Source organism: Corvus kubaryi, unplaced genomic scaffold (genome assembly GCF_017639235.1).
Source record: "Corvus kubaryi isolate FWS band 111438036 unplaced genomic scaffold, C.kubaryi_AGA036_p1.0 37322, whole genome shotgun sequence".
NCBI classification, from domain to species: Eukaryota; Metazoa; Chordata; class Aves; order Passeriformes; family Corvidae; genus Corvus; species Corvus kubaryi.
Genome location: NW_024581101.1, coordinates 1,068,685 through 1,090,605, shown reverse-complemented (window position 1 = coordinate 1,090,605; position 21,921 = coordinate 1,068,685). Strand labels below are relative to the sequence as shown.

Below are 21,921 nucleotides of genomic sequence, written 5' to 3'. Positions count from 1 at the left end.
CTCGGAAGGAAGGAACTCGGAAGGAAGGAACTCGGAAGGAAGGAAGGCACTCGGAAGGAAGGAAGGCACTCGGAAGGAAGGAAGGCACTCGGAAGGAAGGAAGGCACTCGGAAGGAAGGAAGGAACTCGGAAGGAAGGAAGGAACTCGGAAGGAAGGAAGGAACTCGGAAGGAAGGAAGGAAGGAAGGAAGGAAGGAAGGAAGGAAGGAAGGAAGGAACTCGGAACTCGAAAGGAAGGAAGGAAATCTCTTGTAGGTCGTTTTTTCTGGGAGGGCAGAAAATACCAGAGATGTGCTCCCCCATTGCCAGGCTGGGGCACGTGCGAGTCTCGTACTCTATAATTCAAAAATTAGTCTGTTGATAAAATGGAAGCTTCTTTATTTAGAGCAAGAACAGCTCCAAGTTCCTCAGGCGGTTGCCAAAAACATTCCCTACGGTCCTTTTGCCACTATGTCTGAGCACATCTCAGTCATTAACTAAATCTTCACAGTTCCCCAGGGACGTAGGGACATGCTATTTATTAAAAACACTGGCCTAGCCATGCAAATGCTTCCTCCAGGGATTACTTTGGCACTCAATGCAGAGCTCAGTAAAGGCTAACAAGGCACCACTGCCTCGAGTAAGGCTGAACACTTTAGGCAGAGTTTAAGCAACAAAGCCCAAACCTTTCAAAACTAACCAAATCCTGTTCAGTAACTAACTCTGTGGCTGCATTAAGTTTTGTCCTTTGACACTCCCCTATTATGTTCCCAGCTATGCCGTGGTCTGCCCTACCTCAGCAGCTGGATGCCCTTCTCACACCCAGGTCCTCCCAGGTGCCAAAATGAGATTTCCTCCTGCACTGGAGGATTCAGCCCCACGGTACCCCCACAGCTACCCTGGGATTCCCAGTGGTCTGCAGGATTGGACACCATGCTGTGACTTTTTGGTGGCAGCACTCCAACCTCAGCATCTGCTCAGAACACTCTGCATCATTTTATAATACAGCATAGCATCAAGTCTGGGAGTTCTTGCCCCAGGGGACATCCCCTGAAGAAGAGAAAGAAAAAAAATATATAGCTGGGAATATAATGGAAGGATGCTACAGCATCAATCAGTCTTGTGGGCTGAAGTTAAACATCTTCTTACATCAAATGATACCACAAAAGTCAGATTTTACTCACAACGGTGCCCTGCATAACATGTGTGTGCATCCCTGTACAAGCGAATCCTGAGCAGTTACGTGCTGTGCAAGCAGCCTCATGTGTGTGCCTTATCCTGGGAAGCTGAGCAGGGAGCTGAGCAGAAAACTGTGCCTTTTCTCCCCAGTTTTGAGGAGGGTCTATGTTCCCAAGTCTCATGAGCACCCCTGGCTCCTGGTGTGCAGCAGCTCAGTTTGGTGCCCACAGGAGCTGTGCCCCAAACCAACACCCTCTCCCCAGGCACATCCACCCTCAGGGCTGTGTCTCACCAAGAGATGCAATGCCACTGCCGCTGTACTGTGGTGTAGGGCTGTGAATACACCCTGGGCAAAAACAGCTTCTAAGAGTCAGATAGGCTTTCAAAAATCCCAAAGATCTGATTTTCTTCAGCTGCAGGGCTAGAGGAATTAGGCAGGATAGGAAGACACAACAGAGCTGCATGCCATGGAGACATGTAAAATATGATCTCAAGATTCCTGTCAGTGTTAATGGAAACATTAACATTTTCCTGTCACTGGTGAGGGTCAGCCCATCTGAACTAAAAGACAAGCGGAGAAGAGTAAGTAACCACAAACTTCCCACCAGAGCAGAGCCATCTGTAAACCATCTGGGTTTACACACTGGTCTCCCCTCTGCTGTGGGTTTCTCTGCTCACTGCAATAAACTTGCAGCAAGGAGGAGCATTGCTCCCCATTTTCACCAATTCTTCCTCAAATAATGGCTGAGCCCTAGCCTTCCCACAGCAGCAGATACAAAAACATTTACCATCCAATGCATTTTACAAAATAAATGAGACCACCACCACCACTCTGCTCCAGCACCAGTCTCCCACACTGGTTATCAGCCCATTTGCCATCAGGAGTTTGAGCTGCAGATTGCTGAGGTTTAAGACTGCATTAAGTTATTTCTCTGGCACAGGAGCCTGTTAGCAAAACCTGCCTCCCCATTTACCAGGTGTACTCCCACAACACCTGGCAGCACATCCACTTTACCTGTGTGCCTGTGGAAAGCCATGGTCAGCAGCCCAAAGTCACCAGCTGCCCCTCAGGTAATGGAGTTCACAGTCTCTAGGCTGATAAGGAGGTGCCCCATTTGATAACATACATTTAAACGGAGGCTATTAATATGGACAGGACTCCTACCAGATGTCCACTCCCCTCCCTAGAGATCACAACCTTAATCCCCCTTGGAAACTCTTACCATTTTAGGTGATCGGAGGGAGAAGAATAGGATCCTGAGACCTCTAGGTCTCTGCAGGCAACAGTCAAATACCTGCCCAGCTACTCAGCACCCAAATTAGTCCCAAAGGCAGAATGAACTCATGAACTTGACCCCATGCTGGTATTATTTGGCCTTGGCGTTAGAGTGAGATTGTGTCTCATAACAGTCCTGAGCTAAACTACAGACCCAACATTAATTATGCTCCACCATGGCTGAAGGGAAGAGGTGGGTCAGAGCCCTGTGGGACTGGAGGGACTGCAGTCCCAGGAGACAGCAAGGGGCTGTCTTCTGGTTGTAGGGCCTGGGAAGGATGTGGCTGTACCCCTGGGGACTGAGTTGACAGCCCACAGAAGTACCAGCACATACATTCATGGGTGGGTTGGATTTGCTCTCAACATGGAGATCATGCTGAAGTTTTACTTCCAGTAAAACTGCCATTCCTGGTCCTTCCCCAGCTTTTTCCCCTAAGGAAGCTCACAGCATTAACTGTTCAAAGGGTCCTAGTCCCTGAAGAGCAGCACTTAGAAAGATGAGTGTCATGATATGGGGCTTCTCTAGCATCTAGTGTGGCTTTAGAGGGTACTGGCTCATGCCTCTGTCCTCTTTATTCAGGTGTCCACAAAGCTCTCAGGAAGATCCCAGCTCCATGGCTCCAGCCAACCTGTTTCCACCCAAGTCAGAGCAGGAGGGGAGGGAGCTCTGGCTTGGGATTCACTCCTGTGGGGACCCCAGGCTGCAGCAGCTCTGCAGCCCCATACTCACTCTGGGTTATGCAACCTCTGCCGGCAACGCTCAGGGCCAGGGGCCAGGGACGCCCAGCTGCTAATTCTGCCTCCCCACTGACGCACTGCACGGCCGTGGGAAAGTCACTGAACCTCCCTGACAGCCACTGGGAAGAGCCAATGTTTATCATTCCTTCCCGGGAGCCCATTGTGGTGGTGTCTGGCCTATGAAGAGCAACCCTGCTACAGCCAGGAACATATCTGCTTCCTGCTTGCAGAGGTCCCAAGAGCTCCTCAGCCACAAACACATGCACAGTCTCCAGCCTCTGTACTGGGCTTGGTGAACCCCTGAGCCTTCACACCCATCTTAGTCCCCCAGGCAGCACATGCACAAGCTCAGCATCTCACCAGCATCCCGACATCTCCAAGTTTCCAACATGGCCTGGAAAAGGCCACTCTTGACAGCATGCCATTCCAAAAAAGCACAGCAAGGATCCACTGGTGTAGCAGATTGAGGCTGGGAAACGTGCTAAAGTACTAATGCACTGAAACACTTTGGCAAGGAAAAACCCAATGTTATTCTGCCCCAGCTCAACTATAAACTCTAGCAAATTGTTTGCATAATTCAGATGGCAACAGAAACCCTAACAACTGGTATTTTCCTGTGCTAATCTTGCTGTATGCAGTGTAATATTTACAGACATGAGTTCATTTTTGGCAATGCACGTAGAGTTTGCACCATTAACCATTTTCATTCCTTCCTAGTTCCCTATACAAAGCTCTGGCACCCTCCCACCTGGCAGTCATTTCCTACTTCCCCCAGAATGCCCTGGTATTTCCATTAGAAGCCTTTGCTCCCATCCTGAGCGGTGTCTCTGCACGGTGCTAGTGGCTGCCACGTCCCGACCGGAGGTGGCTGCAATCAGCAGTGGTTTGGCAGCTGCAGAGGGGTGTGGAGAGCAGGGATGGACACTTGGATGTCACATTTCATGTGCACAAGTACACGTGTGTTCACAGCACCACAACAGACTCGGGCTGGAGGAGAGAGGAGAGGGAGAAACCTTGCCCAAGAAACAGGAGGAAGACCCAGACCTGCAGATGCCTATGGAGCTCCCTGGCACAACTCACTCTGCAAAGCCCCTGCTGATCCACCACAGCAGATTATAATAAAGAGGCCATTTTTTAAAATTTGTGGCCTCCTGGTCCCCGGCAGAAATGGGCTGGGGAACAACCTTGCTGCTGCTCTTTGTTTCTTGCCTGGTTTTAGCCAGATGACTTTGGCCAATTCCCATTTCCTTCCCAAGCCCCTCTTCATCCACAAAAGCCCAGATGATCAAACACAGCAGTGGTGCAGGTGTAGCACAAGTGACAAGGAGGGACATCAATGCCCTGTGAAATGTGTCAGGGAGCAGACACCTCCAGGAAGGAGAGGGTGCCCCAGAATGGAGCTGTGCCAGCCCTGCCTGAACCCTTGTCTGTGCACCACGCACCCACAGGCCCCAGAGGGAACAGTGCTACAAATACACCAGTGAGTGCGCAGCAGGGCATAGCAGGCTTGGGATGTCATATTTTTAACATTAAACCTGTCCTGTAGGTTTTCCAGGGAGCTGCCCTGGACACACTGATCCCACCCAACAGGTCTGACTGCAGAGCAGCATGGCTGGGGCATAGTGTCATCCACTCGGATAAATAAATGATTCACGTTGTGATTTCCAGAGTATTTTCTTGCCCTAAGAATCCTGCCAGAAAAGGTCTGGGTCTCTCAGCTTGCTCACACATCCTGCTGTCACTCAACAGGCAGAAACTCCTGAAGAGACCTGTTCTAACCCAGGCATTGATGAACTATTAGTCACCGTCATCAAAGAAAGCAGCAGTAAATACCAGCAGCAGAGCACCTGTGCACCTCTTAAAGTAATGCTGTGCCTCCTGCTTCCATACATGCTGTTGGCAATGCACAGTGCACCTGCACAGAAGAGCACACTGCCATTCACCAGGCTCCCCATAAAATGACAGTCCCACATTTCTCCCTACCCTTCCTGAGGGCAGATCCATTTTTAAAAAAAAATTATTTTAAATGTCTCAGGTTGCATGCGTCCTCCCACAGCAGACCACTCCTGCCCAACAGATCTCAGTTACTAACTTCCTTGGCTCTTCCTAGGCAGAAACAAAACAATTTTTTAAAAATGCTTCTTTGTTTTAATATGAAGACAAAGTTTGCAGGAAGACAACCAATAAGAGCTTTGGGTTTGAGAGGAGAGAGGACACAGATACAGCTCTCTTGAAGGAAAAGCTCTTTGCAGTTGTGGCAGATCTGTCAGGGAGACATAAGAGGCAGCAGTCCCCAATGCCACAGAAATGCTGGACAGGTCTGGCACCAGGACTGACACTGGGGGCTAATCCAGCGCTCCGAGCACTCACTATCCAACATGCTTCCTGCTCCCAGCACTGGCAGAAGGCACTGCAGAGCAGTGCTTGCAGATCATCTTGAGAAGACTGCCAGGGGATGATGGCCCCTAGTGCCCCCCAGCCAGAGACCCTGCATAACATGATCACACCTGAACCAGAACGGGGATTTTCCACCTAAGTCCTTTCAAAGCTGGACAGTTTCTCTTTGAAGTATCCTAAAAATGCCCCAGAAGTCTCAAATCCAGCTCTGTGTACAAGGATGTGCCTCTGCACTCCTGAAGCATCCCACAGACACTCACAGGAACACAAGGCAGAGACAGCCAGGATGTACCCACCTCCAGAGCAAAACCAGCAAGGACATCACTGCAGTGACAGGGGAATGAACACACTGGGCTCCAGGGGAGCCCCTGCTGTTCTCAGGGAACCAGCTCAGAGGGGACAGTAGAGAAGGAAAGCAGCAAGACATGGCAAAGGCACAATTCCTCCATGCTGAACTCCAGCTCACAGCTGGGTCAGAGAGGTATACTGAGCCTTTCAGTGCCAAGGGAAGCTTCTGGATCAGCTGTGGAGGTAGGGGTAGAGGAACTGGGAATAGATTTATGAGGAAGCAGATGCAGGGCAGGCAACCTTCAGGAGCTCAGATATAGGGTGAGTAGAAACAAAAGGCGGAAAAGAAGGCAGGATAAGAAGAGACAAAATTAAGGGATAAGGCTGTAGTAATAGACAGGAAGGAATGGTCAAGAGATAACAGAGCTGGAAATAAAGGCACCTGAAAAAAAACAAAACCAGGAAGAGATATAAACCAAGTTTTTCCCCATCTGCCTCCATCCACAGGCTGGACTGTTTCCAGGATTATTCCCATGGCAGCTCCAAATTTATTTCCCTGCTGCCATCTGCTCTGTGGCTCCCCTCCACACACGCTCCCTACTGGCACTTCTTCCCATCACCTGTTGCTGACATGGCAGACCTCTCGCTGCTGCTGAGAGCCAAATGACACTGAGGCCTGAGGGGAGCGTCTGCACATAAATCAGGAGCTGCTTTGTAGTCCCAAAGCTTTGTTCAGCTCCTATTCCCTGTCCTGGCTATGGTGGTATGGTGGGATGCAGGCAACAAACAGCCCCATGGCAGCAGCCCCAGGATCCAGAGAGGACAGGGGAGAGGAGAGGCTGCAGCAGGTGCTAGGCAGAGCTGGCTTTGAATCAACTTCACAAGAAAGTCCATTTCCTCCTGTCCCTGCTTCTCATTCACGCATTACAAATAAGATGCCAAGACTGTATGTCCCAGCAGCAAGGATGTTGAGTGCCTGCTGTAGTCCCAGCAGTTAGAGTGAGACCTTCAATGCAATCTCAAAAAAGGACAGCCCCAAAAGACTGAAGATTTTTAAAAAATCTCTTGCAAAGTCCTTAAATGCACTTGCTTAAATGTGAGCCGTGTTTCTCTTCTCACCTCTGTCTCCCATGTCCTTCCACTGTGAGTGTGCAGGCAGTGGACTGGGAGGCTCAGCAGGCTGCCCACAGCTCCCTTCATGAACTGCAAGATAAAAACCACAGGTCTGAACATACTAATGAATATCAGATAACCCTAAGAGGAGACAAAGACTTCCTCTGCTCCTCTTGGGGGAAAGATCCACCTGTGCTGCCAAGATTGATTCAGATGCCTCATAAGAGCACCAAGCCCATAACTCAGCTAAAAATCTTCAGTTACTGCATTTACCTCTTCCTCCCCAGCAGCCCTATAACTGGGTAACACACAGAACCACTTAGCAGTGCTATGGTGCCTCTCAGTCACTTCCACCAGGTGATGTGGAAGCCATGGGGAAGCTTGGGAGGAGACATGGGGCCAACCAGCTGCACCACAACTCAGTTATTCCCCAGTTTATTACCCCAAAGCTTCACACTTAGGACAGTGGAGCTCCTTAGGGCCGTCTTGGTCAACTTCAGGTCTTTCTTTGTTCAAGTTTAGTTGCACTCATGTGCAGGAGGAATGACCAGTGAAGCCAGATGAGAGGCAAATATTTGCCAGTCACAGCTTTCCCCTCATGGCTTAGCCCTGGCTTCAGAGCTGAGAAAAGTAACTCAAGTCCCTGTCAAATAAATACCACAGTGATCCAGCCAGGCAGCATGGCAGTCTTTCCCAGCACAGATGAGGTGTGAGGAACAGGCACAGCAATATAATCCTGCCATACCCACACAATAAATGCTCATGTCAAGGCTTCACCAAGCAGTGAGTGAGCCATCACTGAAATAATATTCCACAGTGTCCATCAGGCTCTCTGCACTTCTAATAGCTCCCAATTCCTTCTTGTGGGCACAGCAGCTGGCTGGGCAATGCTCTGCCCCAGTGAGGTTAAACAGCTCACTGTGGAGCACATGGAAGGAAGTTCAGCTACTAGTTTGCTCTTCTGCTCGAAAGCTGTGTCATTCCTTGGAAATCTACCCACTAGGAGTCAGAAATTAGCAATTACCCGGACATCAGCTACAACACACACTCTCTCCAGCATCTCCTGACACCCTCCTGTGTTCATTAACAGGACCTGGAAACAAGGAAGACTCACAAGGTGGGTGCTGCAGGCTCTGCCCAAGCTCTTCCTCTGTAGGCTGGGAATGCTTTCCATGTGATGTTTTCTAGCAAAATACCATGTTCCCAGGAAGCTGCTGGGCAGATGGTTCTGCAGACTTCCATCCTCTTCCCACACAGGACAGTGGGCAAGCCAAATCTTCACACCAGCAGTGCTCTGTGGCACCAAGGAGCATTGGTGTTTCCCCTTAGAGATCTTGATTTTCAGGGGAGGAGAAGAAAGGGCTGTTTGTGGATGGACTGTGATCCTGGCAAAATATCTCCAGAAATTCAGCATGTGAGAGACACTGAGGATAGAAAACTTCAGCTCAGGTGGTCAGAGAAGGGCAAAGCAAAAGCTCTCAGAAAGGGCTGCCTGGCTAAGGGTGAAGACAGGCCACCTCTTTGATGAGGACGTGCCTTTCCAAGCATTGGCATGCCAGTTGGGAAGACTCCCTGGCATCCAGTACACCATCAAAGTACTGCCTGAACTTGGCACAGGCCACAAGGCCATGCCCTCAGAACTGATTTAGAGCTGACAGAGCCAGCCCTGGCACATGATTTTAGCAGGAGAAGCAGCCCAATACCCTGGGCAGGACAGTCGCCTCGAGCAAGATTAACATTTGGCTGTCTGCATCCTCAGTTGTCAGACAGAGCTGGTGGCTGAAAGGACCAAATCACCCTTGTTATGTGGCCATTTTAAAAATAACCTTTCCCAGAGCCCCACAGTGCATAACCCTGTGTCAGTCTCAGCTCCAAGAGCTGAAGGGGATCAGCTTGCAGGGCTAACGGGTATTTTTGGGCACTCTGACTAATTGTCAGGACATATGCTGAGCATTCTTTACAAGGAAAAACAAAGCTGCAAAGTCTCCTCCAGTGAGGCCTAAGGGGTTGGATTAGTCACAAAAGTTATTTTCATAAACCTCTGCTTTAGGAAGGTTTGATTTAACTTCCAGCTTCAGATAAGTGCAGTTTAAAAATGGAAGAAGAGGTCAACTTCCTTGTACCCCAACACTCACCACGAAGGCTGGACCAGGCTGGGCCACATTGCACCAACAAGGGCAAGAGAAGTGGAAACTCTTCACCTTGGAGTGGCTTCAGATTCACAAGTGCTTCTTTGCCACCACATAGAGTATTTTGCCAGTTGTCTCCCTCTTCCTCCCTCCACTCTCGGGAGCAAGAGCTCCCAGCTCAGAGGCTCCAGAGCCTTGATGTCCTGCAGCCCTGTGTGAAGTGCTCCTTGAAGGCCACATCCTTAGAGAGGAACAGAGATCAGCCAGTTCTTGCAAGTTTAGTTACCATTGAAAAGATTTTATTCTAAAAGCAACCTGTTTTGAGTGGATTTTCTTGTTGCAGTTCCTTGCTTCTTCTCCTCCAAAGGGCATCTTTCATCAACATGAGCACCTCAGCAACACTTCACTCACATGCCAGTTTAAGCCAGCACTCATTCAGTTCACTTTCTCTACACTTACTAAGACAGTAAATAAAGAACCCATGTGCAAAACCTCCACAACACCCTGGGACACACAAGCCAGAGCAGCCCATGTTTCCCCACCACTTTGCTCTCCCTTTCATCCCAGAAGCTCTTTCATATGCTTTAAGCCCCGCTGCTGTCTCAGCCCATGCTGTTGGCCTATGGAGTTTTTCTTTCTCCTTTCTCTGGTGCATATCAAGCCTTGCTCTTCTCATTCAGCAGACACACTGCACCAGAAGCACACACATCTCAAGATGACAAGAGCTCTCCAAAGTCTCCAACAGTGCTCTCTGTACATTTTCCCCCAAGCTGCAGAGCAATTTCCACTGAGGATAAGTGTTGTCAATTCAATTTCTAATAACTACATTAAAATGTATGAGCCATTTCTCTGGAGTCAGGGATAATATTTTCAAAGTGCCTGTGTGATACAGGAATGTAAATCTCATTTTTCATAAAGTGATAAGGATCCTGAGTCTCTGTGGAAATATGTCAGATCAGAGCTGGGCAAGGACTACACAGGAAAACATTCCCAGTGGAGTTGGGTAGAAAACAGCTTCAAATGTTAAAGAAAAGGAACAAATATCTTTAAACCTTTCATCAGGGTTAGTTTTCAATTTCAGCCAAAACCAGAGAGTCCCAGCCCAGAATGGTTTTCAGAGCCCTGCCCTGGTTTGTGGTATCCCAGCTGAGTGTCATCCACAGGACAGAGGCTGTTTTGGAGAGGGAAGCAGGGGAATTCTTCACCCCCAACATACTCCCACTCTAGTTTTTTTGTAACCTAGCAAAATTTGAGTTCCTTTAGTGTCTTGGAAATGTTAAGATCAGTAGACTAATATTTGGCAAGAGACAGTTCAGGCCAAAAGAGGGTGGGGAGTTGAGGTTACTGACACTGCTAAATTTCATCCCCCTCCTCCGCAAGGCCAGGGCATTCTGAGCCAAAGGAAGATCTCTCCTCTCCCATGCTCCTCCAAGGGTCTCAGAGCAGCTCTGTGTGTTACAGCATTTCTATCAGTGCTGACTCTTGGAGCAATGGCAAGTTCTGTGTGTGGATACATTCATTAAACACAAACTTGAGAATAAGAAAAGTGAGATACTTAGAAGAGTGTTTGATTTTAAACACAGAAATAAACCAACTGGAGTTGGTAAAAGCACTTGAGTGTTTGATTAAGCCATCCCCTGCTCTGGGGCTGGATTCAGGCCCAAAAAATTATTTTGTTTTCTTTTTCAAGTAGCAGAAAGACAATAAATTCAGGGACAACGAGCAACACAGTCTGCAGAGATACAATCTCTTTGCAATACAATATCTTCTCAATACAATCACTGCAAGCTCTGCAACTACTGCCCACATCCAGCTATTAGAGGATGGGCTCCATGAGACAGAAAGCGGTGCTAATTGCACGCAAATGCTGGAGAAAGCTGTCAAAAAGCTAAACCAGATGTGAAACAGCAATTTTCTTTCTTTTAAAACCAGGTTGTGCAACCACATTGCATAAGAGCCCACAAGCACCATGTCCCTCTGGGAATACTGCAGGACAATGGGGAAAGGGTGAGGTTTCTAAGTAGTCATTGAGGGCTTTTCCTGCAACTGCATGGACTCTGCTGTCCCTTTGCTAAATTTATACCCCTTGAGAAAAATTCTCAACCGTGCTAGAAGGAAGCCTGGTAGGAAGCCTTGCCTGCTTTGTGCCAGTGCTGAGCAAGGTTAGGCTTGGTCCTGGATCTACAAAGCACAGCAGTGGATTTAGTCACCCAGAGACAGCCTTAAGGGAAACACACCTTGATACCAAGAAGGTGAAACACTGGGGGACGACACAGGGAAGACCTGCAGGGATACCTGTCCTGCTCCCAAACATTAACACCCAGTGCTGCGCCCCACAGGAAAGAGATGACACAAAGGAACATCAGACACCACGTGTAAACAATTCACATTAGACCAACAGTGTCTCATCTCCAAGGAGCTGCTGAAAACAGAAGATAAAATGCTTTAATGGCAATTGTAGGTTTTAAAGCTTTTTAGCACCCTGCCCAGCTCAGTTACAGGCAGTTTGGGGTCACGGTGGCTGGGGCACAGGGCTGTGCTACGCAGCAGGGTCACATGGACTCAACCCCAGCCGCTGCAACAGCCCAGGCGTACCAGAGCACTGCCCACCTTGCAGCTATAAAAGGTGAACTCACATCTGTCTCACCCAGATCTCACTCAGCTGTATGTCCTCACATGAAAATCACCTTCTTTCAAATGCCAACTGCTCCAAGAACCAGAAAGGTTTTCCTGAAGCCTTTTCCTGAAGCTGATGGCTGAATGCACAGGTGGCACCGAGAGCTGCCCGTGATTCTGAGGGACTTGGTTATGTCACCAAAGCATTTCCCACATGGCTCCAGAAAGGAGCTGGAAAAAATCCACCCACAGTCCTGGAAGGGACTTGCAAGAACACACAATTTTACAGATCTCTCCATGATTATAAAATTATAATAAAAGACTTCCAAAATACCCCTGCTGAAACCAATCTCTTTTTATAGACACAACCTTCATCCCTTGCTTCAAAAAGCTATGAAGTTAATCCAAAAAAAGGATTGTGTGTTTGCATCACGTGAGTAGGTTCACAGATCACTTTTCAGGGCTCAGCTTTCGTTTGCATTTGTGCTGTGGATAACTGTTCCCTGTTTTCACTCACTGGCAACTATGTCTTAAAAGATACACTGAAATCCATCAGTGCGCCTCTGGTAAGGGGCTCATGCATTGCTTCATCGACACAGCTGCCAGGTGATGTTCTCTTGTATTTCTACGTAACATCATGAATTTGGTAATTCAGCAATGGGGAGCAAAACCCAAGTAGAGACCACTGCCACAACTTTGTCAGCCTCTCCCCTGCAGTACTGTGGTGCAGAGGTTCAGGCAGTACTTCCTCCTACAGACAGACCTTTTCAGTTAAAAGCTGTAATTCAGAAAATGCGAGTTCATTGAATGAAGTGTATCTGGAAACATCTATGTCTTAGCAGAGAAAGGTGCAGGGTGCTACAGGAGCCCCGCCTAGGCTGCCAAGAGACTGAGTGCATCACAGCCTCCTTATCCTGCCTTTCTCAGGCACAGCTGGCACCCCACAAGAACCCACTCCAACCCCAACTCCATCAGCCTAGAAAAGATATCTCAGCTGGCAGCAGCCACTCCCACAGTGCCCACTGTGCCCTGGCAGGAGGTGACTCCAAAAGTCCAGTCTTGACCTACTTAAACTGAGGACACTTCAGGGTAAAATAACGCCAGAGTCCAAATTTTCAAGCTCCTGCTCCAGCCGGGTATGTTGCAGAGGAGGGTGAGGTTTTTCCAAGCTCCTGCTCCAGCACCTGGAGCAGCAGCAGAGAGAGGCTCTGCCTCTCAGTACTCCTGTCTAATCAGGTGCTTAGAACCAACCGTTATTTACAAGTCAAGCATCTCAGTTTTCCCTACAATCCTTTCACAGGGAGAAGTTTCGAGGATAGGGGAGATGGCAGAGAAGGCCCCCTTTGCAGCATCTTAACCACCCCCTGGGCTCTCAAGCCCACAGTCCCACGAGGAATGTCATTGCCACACTTCCAGGAATTGTAAAAGCCCTGTCTCAGCAGCCAGCTTCACCCGCCATCCCCTGCACAATCTCATTTACAAGGCAAAAGCCGTTTGGCAAAACAGCTCACACAGCATCCAAATGTCGGTGGAGCAGACAGAGTTCCTGGCGCTGGCTCCCTTTTCATCCGGCTGCTCCGGCTCAGGCACCGATGCTGCTCCAAGGATGAGCTCATCGCTATTTCAGGTTGAATTTGCACTTGGCAATCTCCCTGGTAACCAAAACAAGATACTCCTTGGTTTATAAGAGATTTATTGGTTGTTTGGTTCAGTGTCTAGTGGAGCACACAGAGACTTCCCCGCATTACAGCACCACCACAGGCTGGAGGAAGAGCTGGAGGGCAGGAGGTGCTCACAGCAGTGCTCCGGAGATGGGCAGTGTTAGCACTGCAGGGCGAAGGGAAGCTGCCTTAGGGCTCACCCCAGCGACATGAGACTGAGGAAAGGAGGTGTGAGGCACGGCTTTCACTCACACACACCACAGGTGAGCCTTTATGGCAGCCCCCTGCCACCCCAAACAAGTGTTACAGCCTGTCCAGCACATCAGAGTAACCACAGAAATGCTGTTTGCAGTCCTCTCCAGCCAAAAATCTGCAAATCTTTCCCCAAACAGGAATGGTGTGTTCCCCACCCACTGCAAGAAACCCATCCCACCACAGGAACAGAACCAGAGTTGAAGTTTCCACCTTTGGCTATAAATCATTATGGAGATAATGGCATAAGAGAGAGGGGAATATTATGGCAAGGGGTGGATGACGTGTTCTAGCATCCACCAAAGCAAATCCAGACAGAATTTAACAGATTTGCATCCCCACCAGGTGCCCTTGTGCTGCTGCGAAGTGATCGTGGGCTGCTCTCCAGCCCTGATACCATACTGTCATCCTGGCCATTTCCAGAGGCAGCACTGAAATATGTTATACATCAAGTGGCATTCACCTGGCAGGCTGTCCCATGGGGAAGCATGACTGGCTCTCAATGGGCAGAGCGAAGGTAGACAGGAAACTGTATTTGCATGTGTTGAGTGAAAAATGTAGCTCTGTGTATTTTTAAAGTGAGATGAGACCAGAGAGAGAGAGAGACAAATCCTTGCACCCTGGGCTGTTTATTACTGCCTCTCCACAGTACTGTCAGGAGCAAGATCACATCAGGACAATGCTTAGAGATCACCAGGGAATTTCTAAGTGGAAGCAAAGCCACTCAATCTCCAGATTACTCTCTCCAATTACCCAATCCAGATGAGGACCTGTGTTCTGGAGGTGCTGTCTGTGTTTGCATTCCCTTAAACCACTGACTGCCCTGTGGTTAATGCTGCACCAGGCACCTGGAATGCTCTCAGGATCCTGACACTGCCTCCACGGGCTCTTCAACTGAATAGGTATCAGTCAGAAACTCATCAAACATCCACTGGATGAGGTAAGTCAAACTAGAAAAATCTCTGTAGCACACAGCAAGAGCATTGTGAGTGCACACAGCTGTCCCAAGGCACCAGTTTCCTGGGATGCTGCAGCCCTGTGGATGACACACCTACCAGGAATTTTAAAGAGCTCTTTGCTGTCTCAGTGCAATGAGAAGAGGCACAAAATGGCAATTCTGTGCCAAGAGGCACAGAATGAAGTGGAAAAGGCTCAAGAGTCCTAAAACGAGACCGTAAGACAGAAGCTGGAAAGGGAGGCAGGCAGTGCCTCAGAAGTGGCTAATTCCAAACCTTTGCTCCAGTGTTTATTATAGAAAAGAACAGGTAAGAAAGGCTGATGGTAACAACTGCCAGGGGCAGTCAGTCCCAAGGTAAACAAACAGCAAATGCCTTGGGAGCAGCCTGCCAAGTCCAGATGGTTCTCACATCTTGGGGCATTTCTTTAAAAGAAAGAATCCTATTTTCTCCCACCCAGCATCCTCCCAGGAGTGGGGGGGCTGTATTTAGGGTAGTGTCATAGTTAAGGGGATCTTTGGTCAGAGACCACTGGAAGCACATGAAAACTGAATATTCCCAAATGAAGGCTCTGAGGAAGAGCTGGGAGCCAACTCCGTGCAGGAAAGTCAACTAACAACCAGTGTGGGCTGGACCAGCCATGGCTTTAGTGTGATGAACCATTTCTATTTTTCTTAGCACAAGAAAGGCACGTCCAGCACTCTGGTTCATATGAGAGAGTTTTGGAGGATTGAGGGGATTTTTCGCTCTGTCCAAGCAAAACAGCAAGAGCAATTCTTGCTCTGCCAGAAGCTCTGAACTCCTCTGCAGCTGGAAGCTGGTGTAACACAAGAATCCTCACACTCTGGGACAGCTGCTGCAGTGCTAAAGGGATCTTGAAGCAAAATAGGTGGATTATAGATCCCTGTACCAACTGTGCCTCCCTTCAGGAGTCCCTTGGCATATGGAGCACACGTGATTTCTTGTGAACAGGGGTCTCTTAAACACGTCATTTCAGCAGACAGACACCACTGGGGCCAGCCAGTATTTGATTTGAAGCTCCCTCATATGTCAAAGCAGATCACAAATGCAGCCATATCCCACCACTTTCAATCCCTCACAGTCCATGACTGTTGGCTGCCAGCTCACACCACAGACAGCTCTGCTGAGCAGCAGGAGGAGGGATGCATCCCAAATGACACCAATCACTGGGTGACCCCAAGGAACAGAAAAAAGATGAGGCACATATGTGGAACAAGTGGGTCTTCTAAAAACATCAGTCCAAAATCAAAAGGGTTTGAATTTCTTATTTACAAAAATAATGCAACTGTGTAACAGCATCCAAACCAAAATTGTAACTCTGCCTGAAAGTTTCTGACACTGAACCGTGCCATAAATCAAATCCCTCTTGATGGGAGAGAATCTTCTAAAAGTCCTTGCAAGGAGTTTCAAAGATAAACCAAGACTTTTCCTGGAGTTTCAATGCTGCTGGATAGTTGTTTATTAAGTCTTATCAGAGGAACAGAGCCACTAGCGTGACCCAGGTACAACATAGAGCACAGAAAGCAGGAGTGAAGTCTCTAATTATCAAGATTTACGCAGCCTTTTAAAGATAATTTAACCAATACTTACTAAAAATGTACATTATTTTCACTTTCCTAACAATTATTCAGTAACATGGGCAGGAACTGCGGAATTCTCTATCCAATCATTTCAAACTACTTTTATTGCAGAACATGGTGTAGTAGAAGAAGGAGAAGAAGGTTTAGAGAACAACAACCCTCCATTTTGCTATTTTTTACTCTTATCTATTTACTACAAAGAGAAACCCAAAACCTCTAAATATTTCACCCTGTGACAATCTTACATAGTAGTCTATCACCTAATTCACACCACTGTATTTTCTAGTTCTTGTCTGATCGTTGGTAATTTTTTCCAAGGTTGGAGGTTAAAACAGTGTTGTTCAGGGGGGTAAGAGCCCTTAAAAACAGACAGAGAAATATTCTCGGCACTCTGGGTTCCTACAGTTTCCAGTCAGGCACACAGCAAAATAGCTGCCCTTCCACCCTGGATTGCAGCTCCATCACTGCTGGGAACCCTGCCCTAGCTCTCCAACTCCTTCCAGGGAACTCTAGTTCAGCCTATTTTGAAAAAAGTGCTTCCAACCCTGTCTATCCCATTACAGCATAGCTATAACGCAATCCTTGCCCTACTTTGATTTTCTCCAAAGCCTTAAACGTAATTTTAGCCCTGTCTTGACATAGGACACAAACCCCATTTCCCATCTATTCTGATGGAGATGAAAAAGCTGGAGAAGCAGAAGAGCATCCATCCATCCATCCCTTTGTTCCACAGAAAATGCCATGCTCTCTTGCTGTGAGAGTAGGAAGTTGCTCTGGCAGCATTCTTGGCACTACACGTGCCTGAATCACTCTGGAGGTATCAAGGACCAGCTCCTGCCTCAGTGTGTGTTGCAGGGAGGGGTGATCATTGGCCCGTCAAGGGTTTTTCTGTCGCTTTCCAGCAGCATCTTGGAGCAGAGCAAAGCCGTTGCAGGAAATACTCTGAGCAGCAAGATGAGCCATTTCTGGTAGGAGAGTTTTGCCTACAGGCCTGGGGAGGTTTTGCAGAGAGAAAAGCTCATCACACACCAGCCTCGGCCTCTTGGCTCCGATTCATTCCTACAGAAGCCACCTGGGGTGATATGCCCAGAGCTGGCTCTGGGCTGCTCATTTACAGAAAGTCCCAGTTAAAGCCCATCGGGGAGAGGAACATGCTGGGCTATATCCTGTCTCTGAACCCCAGGGAAGCCCCAGTCCTTTGGTCCTACACCCAGCCAAGTGGCTGCAAACAGGGTTTTTACTGGACCGAAGAATAAAAGAACTGAAGCCAGAATATATGGCACAGTCCTTCCAAAACCACACTGCAGAAGTGGAAGCATGGATTTATCTAAATAACATTTAATTCTTTAGAGTCCCAGTGTCTGAAGAGCCATCTGCTTAAAACTCCTCTCCAGAGTATCTAAAAGAAATATGAGGTCTCTTTCTTCCTCCCACACTCCCTCTGCCAAAATCAGACATGAAACGACTGATCTCAGACTTTCTTGTTACTTTCCCTGTCTGCATTTCTATAACAGAGAAATGAAATAAAAAGAGATCCCAATGAATCAAGCTGTAGTATTTTGACTTACAATGCATTTTGGTTTTTATGAAATCGCAGGTCAGTTCTGGGAAGGTTTATTGCATAGACATGATTTCTGCTACCGTTTCAAGCAAAAGTGAGTCCACCCTGCTCAAGGTATAGAATTGAACCTGAAATCTCAGCTTTTCTACCTTTGCTCTCCTACCAGCAGGGCACAAGGTGACAGTGGCTGGGGACCATGAGGGTGACAGGCAGGCATTGACTGCTTGGCTCAGCCCTCCACACATCTGCATCTCTGACCCTTGCGGAAGCCTGGCACCAGAGCCTGCCCACGGCTCTACGGGGAGCTGTTCTGATTTAGGAGCAATCAAAACCAACCAAAAGCATGAGCAAACTTTGCACATCACTGATGGTGAGGCTTGTCTTCTTGAATTTAATGCCCCTGGGACTTCAGGGCCAAGCAAACCACAAAAAGGGAAGTGCCAAACACAGGCTTGTGTGATCCTTGTCTCATCAGCAAAGATCAGAGGAATTTTCCACCTAAATCCCCCAATGCATCCACTGGATGCTGAGTAAACTTAACATAATTCACACAGGCTACTGCTGAGGGGTCGGTATCATTCCTGGCTCACATCTGCCTCTCTGCTCCACTTTGTGAGACCTCACCTGCAGAGCTGCATCCAGCCCTGGGGTCCCAGCACAGGAAGGACATGGTGGAGCTGTTGGAGCGAGTCCAGAGGAGACAATGATGATGTGCTCTGAGGGATGGAGTATCTCTCCTATGGAGACAGGCTGAGAGGGCTGGGATTGTTCAGCCTGAGGAAAAGAAGGCTCCAGGAAGACCTTACAGCAATATTGTATTTCAATACTTCAGGGGGGCTCACAAGAAAGATGGGAACAAACTTTTTATCAGGGCCTGATGCAACAGGACAAGGGGCAAAGGTTTTAAACTGGAACAGGTTAGATTTAGACTATATACAAGGAAGGAGATTTTTACACTGGCAAAACCAGTAAAACACGGGCACAGGTTGCCCAGAGAGGTGGTAGATGCCCCATTCCTGGAAGTGCTCACGGCCAGGTTGGACAGGGCTCTGAGCAAGCTGGTCTAGTTGAAGATGTCCCTGTGGACTAAATGACCTCTAAAGGTCCCTTCTAACCAAACTATTGTGTGATACAAAAGGAAGTAAGTTACTTCTTGGGGGCAAGGAGGTCAGTTCCTTAAACTTTTTGTTACATCCTGGTGCAATGGGTGTGGGCTGCAAGTCATATTCATGTGATAAGGATTTAGATTACAGATGAAGTGCATCCTACAGCATCACTCCCCTATCCATGGACATGAACAGGGACCTGACCAGGCTCCCACCAGCTGCTTAGTACCATATGTCTGGATTTTCCATTCATGGTACAGTTCGATGGAAAAGCTGCTTCTGAAATAAAGGCCAGCCAAGATAGGCTGGAGAGTTTTTATTTTCAAGTGTTTGAGTACCTAAATGTTGCCTCCTTTTGAACAGCTGCCATTGTTTATGTTCAAGCAGAGAATTATACCAGCATACAGGGAGACAAGCCATCACTCACAGCAGGGAATAACTTCTGTTAGAAACAGTTCAAGAGCCCAATCCTAAATACCTTCCCCAGCCAAAATTCCCAAAGAGCAGTGCATATCAGAAGCCAGCTGTAAAGTCCCAGCCCTGAACTCGTTCCTCAGAGCCACAGTCCAAAATCTGAGAAACTGGCTTTCTGCTGTACTGAGATCTGGAGGGACTGGGGGTTTTTTGCACTTGTGGTGCCAGCTCTGAAACACCTATCCACATTTTTCTCTCAGGTATTAGTCAAGAAGGAATTTTTATATACTGAGCTCCTTAAGGAAAAATTAGGAACTGGTTTGTATTCAAGAATGCTGTATTTGGAAAAAAATAAAAGGGTGTTGTCACTGAAGTATGTGGGTGCTTTTATCATTACAAAAGAAAGCTGAAGTTTCAAAGCCATATTTGGTTGCTTGATCAGCTATTTGCTTTGTACATCATGGCTTAAGAATTTAATCAGTTTCCTCTTGGAAGTTTTTTTTTTTGTTATTTGTAAAAAGAACACTCTTCCTCTCAAAACAGGGTAAAAGACTAATTGGTAGGTGGATTGTTTTATTAATTTTCCCCATTCCATGTGCTAGATTTCAGTGGTTTAAAAAATAGTCACATCCCTTTCTCAACCACAGACTGGCTCCTGCTTACACAACACAAATAGGACCAGAGTCACATGCATTAAATTATCTTTTGACCAATTACTAAAGAAAAGATTAATGACAGAAACACCCGTCTTCCAAACACATGAATACAACTTCACTCATGCAAGTGACTTCCCAAATCTATATTGATACAGGGGTGCAGCATTTGTGCAAAACTCAAGGTGTTTGCATTCACGTGGGTACAGCTGCAGGAGCTCTGCAACTGCCTGATATTCTGTAATACAGAAGGAAAGAGGAAAGTGTGATAATTATTAGGTAAAAGCTTGCATTTCCATATTCCCCAATTCTGTTACTGCCAGCCTGCTCCCAGGATTGCTCCTCACATCACCTGAGACCCCACAAAACAGCCTCCGCTTTAGCTATTTCCTCCCCAGCTCTCATTATAAAAGCCTCAAAGAGGCACATCTGATCACCTGCCCAGGAAAGCACAGAGCTGACAGCTCTTACACAACTCGGTACCACAGCAAATTCTCCCTAAGCAGCAGCTCAGCTTGGAAGCAAAGGGAAAAGTTGTATTTATACCCCAGGGTCTGCCTGCACTTTAAAAGCAACCACCTTCCAGGAGGGAATATGTATATCAGAAAAAGAGGATGCAAGAGAAATCAGAAGCAAGAACGTAGATAAATCCCATTTCCAAAACAACCCATAAAACAGGCAGTTTCTGAGGCTAACTCAGTGAACCACGGAGAAATTGCTTGCTAGAGAGTGTTTCAGAAGTACATTACACACCCACAGGCTTCCCACTCCCCATCCCTATTCTCACAAACCCTTCTCCGGCAGAGCAGTCACAAGGCAGAGAAAAGACCAGCACCAGCCCCGAAATCCGAAGATCTGCGAAGCGTGGGATGCTGAAATGCTCCCTGCCCTGCTCAGCGAGACGATGCTCGAGAGGGAGAGAGGGAGGCATGTGCTTACTGGCTGCCGGAGATCCCGGGAATGCTGCGAGGCGGCTGCTGCCGGGAGGAGGGAAGGGATGGACCGAGCACTGCGAGCGGCTGAGGGACGGACACGGGAGCGCTCTGGTCCAGGGCTGGGCTGGGGTGTCCAGCTGGAGAGACGCGGCTTCCACACTTATAGCAGGGAGGTGAATGGCAAAAAAAAAAAAAAAAAAAAAGTCCAGCCCATAGCAGCGATCCTGCCCGGGGAGGCATGCTCCTCCCAGGGTCACTGCACCGTCCATGGTGAGGGGGAACCCCAACCAGCGATGGCACTTTGCCTGCAGAGCTGTTCCGTGCCTCCCCACAACAGCACCGGGCTGTCATGGGAACCCTGGGACGCAGCAGGCTGGGAAAAGCCCTGCTACCCCCAAAGTGCCAGCAGCTGCACTCCCAGACAAGGAAAATGAGGCACAGAATCTTTACAGGAGGATGCGTGGCCAGGTTCCTGTCCTGTCCAAATAACCCTCTCTCAATGCTAAAGCCTTTCCTGGAAGGTCAGTTACACATCACATTCAGGTTCATAGACAGAGTTTGCAGGACACAAAACAAACAGCAGGGATGTATTTCAGGTGAGAAGTCTGCAGGGAGGGAGGGGACCCAACTGAAGAGAGCACAGAAAAAATTATGCCAAAAGGGGAGCCTTTTCTTCAAAGCAGGCATGAAATATAGTACTGTCAGGTAGCAATTCATTCCTGTTTTAAATAAATCTGCCTGCCTGTGCTGCATCACACCAGAAAAATCTCACAACGTTCACATTGTTTTCTTTTCTCCCTTTCTCCATCCCTTATACTTTCTTTATTCTTCTGAGTTATGCCACTTTCTTCCATTCTTGTTGCTGTTGGACACATGGTCCAGCAAGTAGCTAAGTTTGTTTTTCAACAAGAGGTGCTTGTGCTGGAGCTCTTTCTCTACAAACAGGCTTTTGTGGTGCCTTGGAGAACCACCACAGAGCTCTTGACTAATGGCAGGAGAGGCTGGTAGGTGTGCTGGACACAGCACCAGTATCCCTGGAAAGCAGATCACTATATTTGGGCCAAGGA

General features: G+C 48.0%; 1 protein-coding gene across 5 annotated transcripts in view; it reads right to left on the bottom strand.

The window, feature by feature from the left end:
• The window catches only part of FHL1 (four and a half LIM domains 1), a 30,784-nt gene extending 9,757 nt beyond the window's left edge, over positions 1 to 21,027 (bottom strand). The window contains exons 1-2 of one of the 5 annotated variants that reach the window (XM_042029179.1): positions 20,859 to 21,026; positions 6,977 to 7,060 (exon numbers count right to left, since the gene is read on the bottom strand). In XM_042029179.1, the coding sequence (XP_041885113.1) occupies positions 6,977 to 6,989 (13 nt within the window). In that variant the 5' untranslated portion in view covers positions 6,990 to 7,060; positions 20,859 to 21,026. Of the gene's footprint in view, positions 1 to 2,173; positions 2,279 to 6,976; positions 7,061 to 20,710; positions 20,823 to 20,858 lie in introns of those variants that run through there. The other 4 variants (XM_042029181.1, XM_042029183.1, XM_042029180.1 and 1 more) reach the window with 4 other exon arrangements.
• Positions 21,028 to 21,921: the final 894 nt, after the last annotated feature.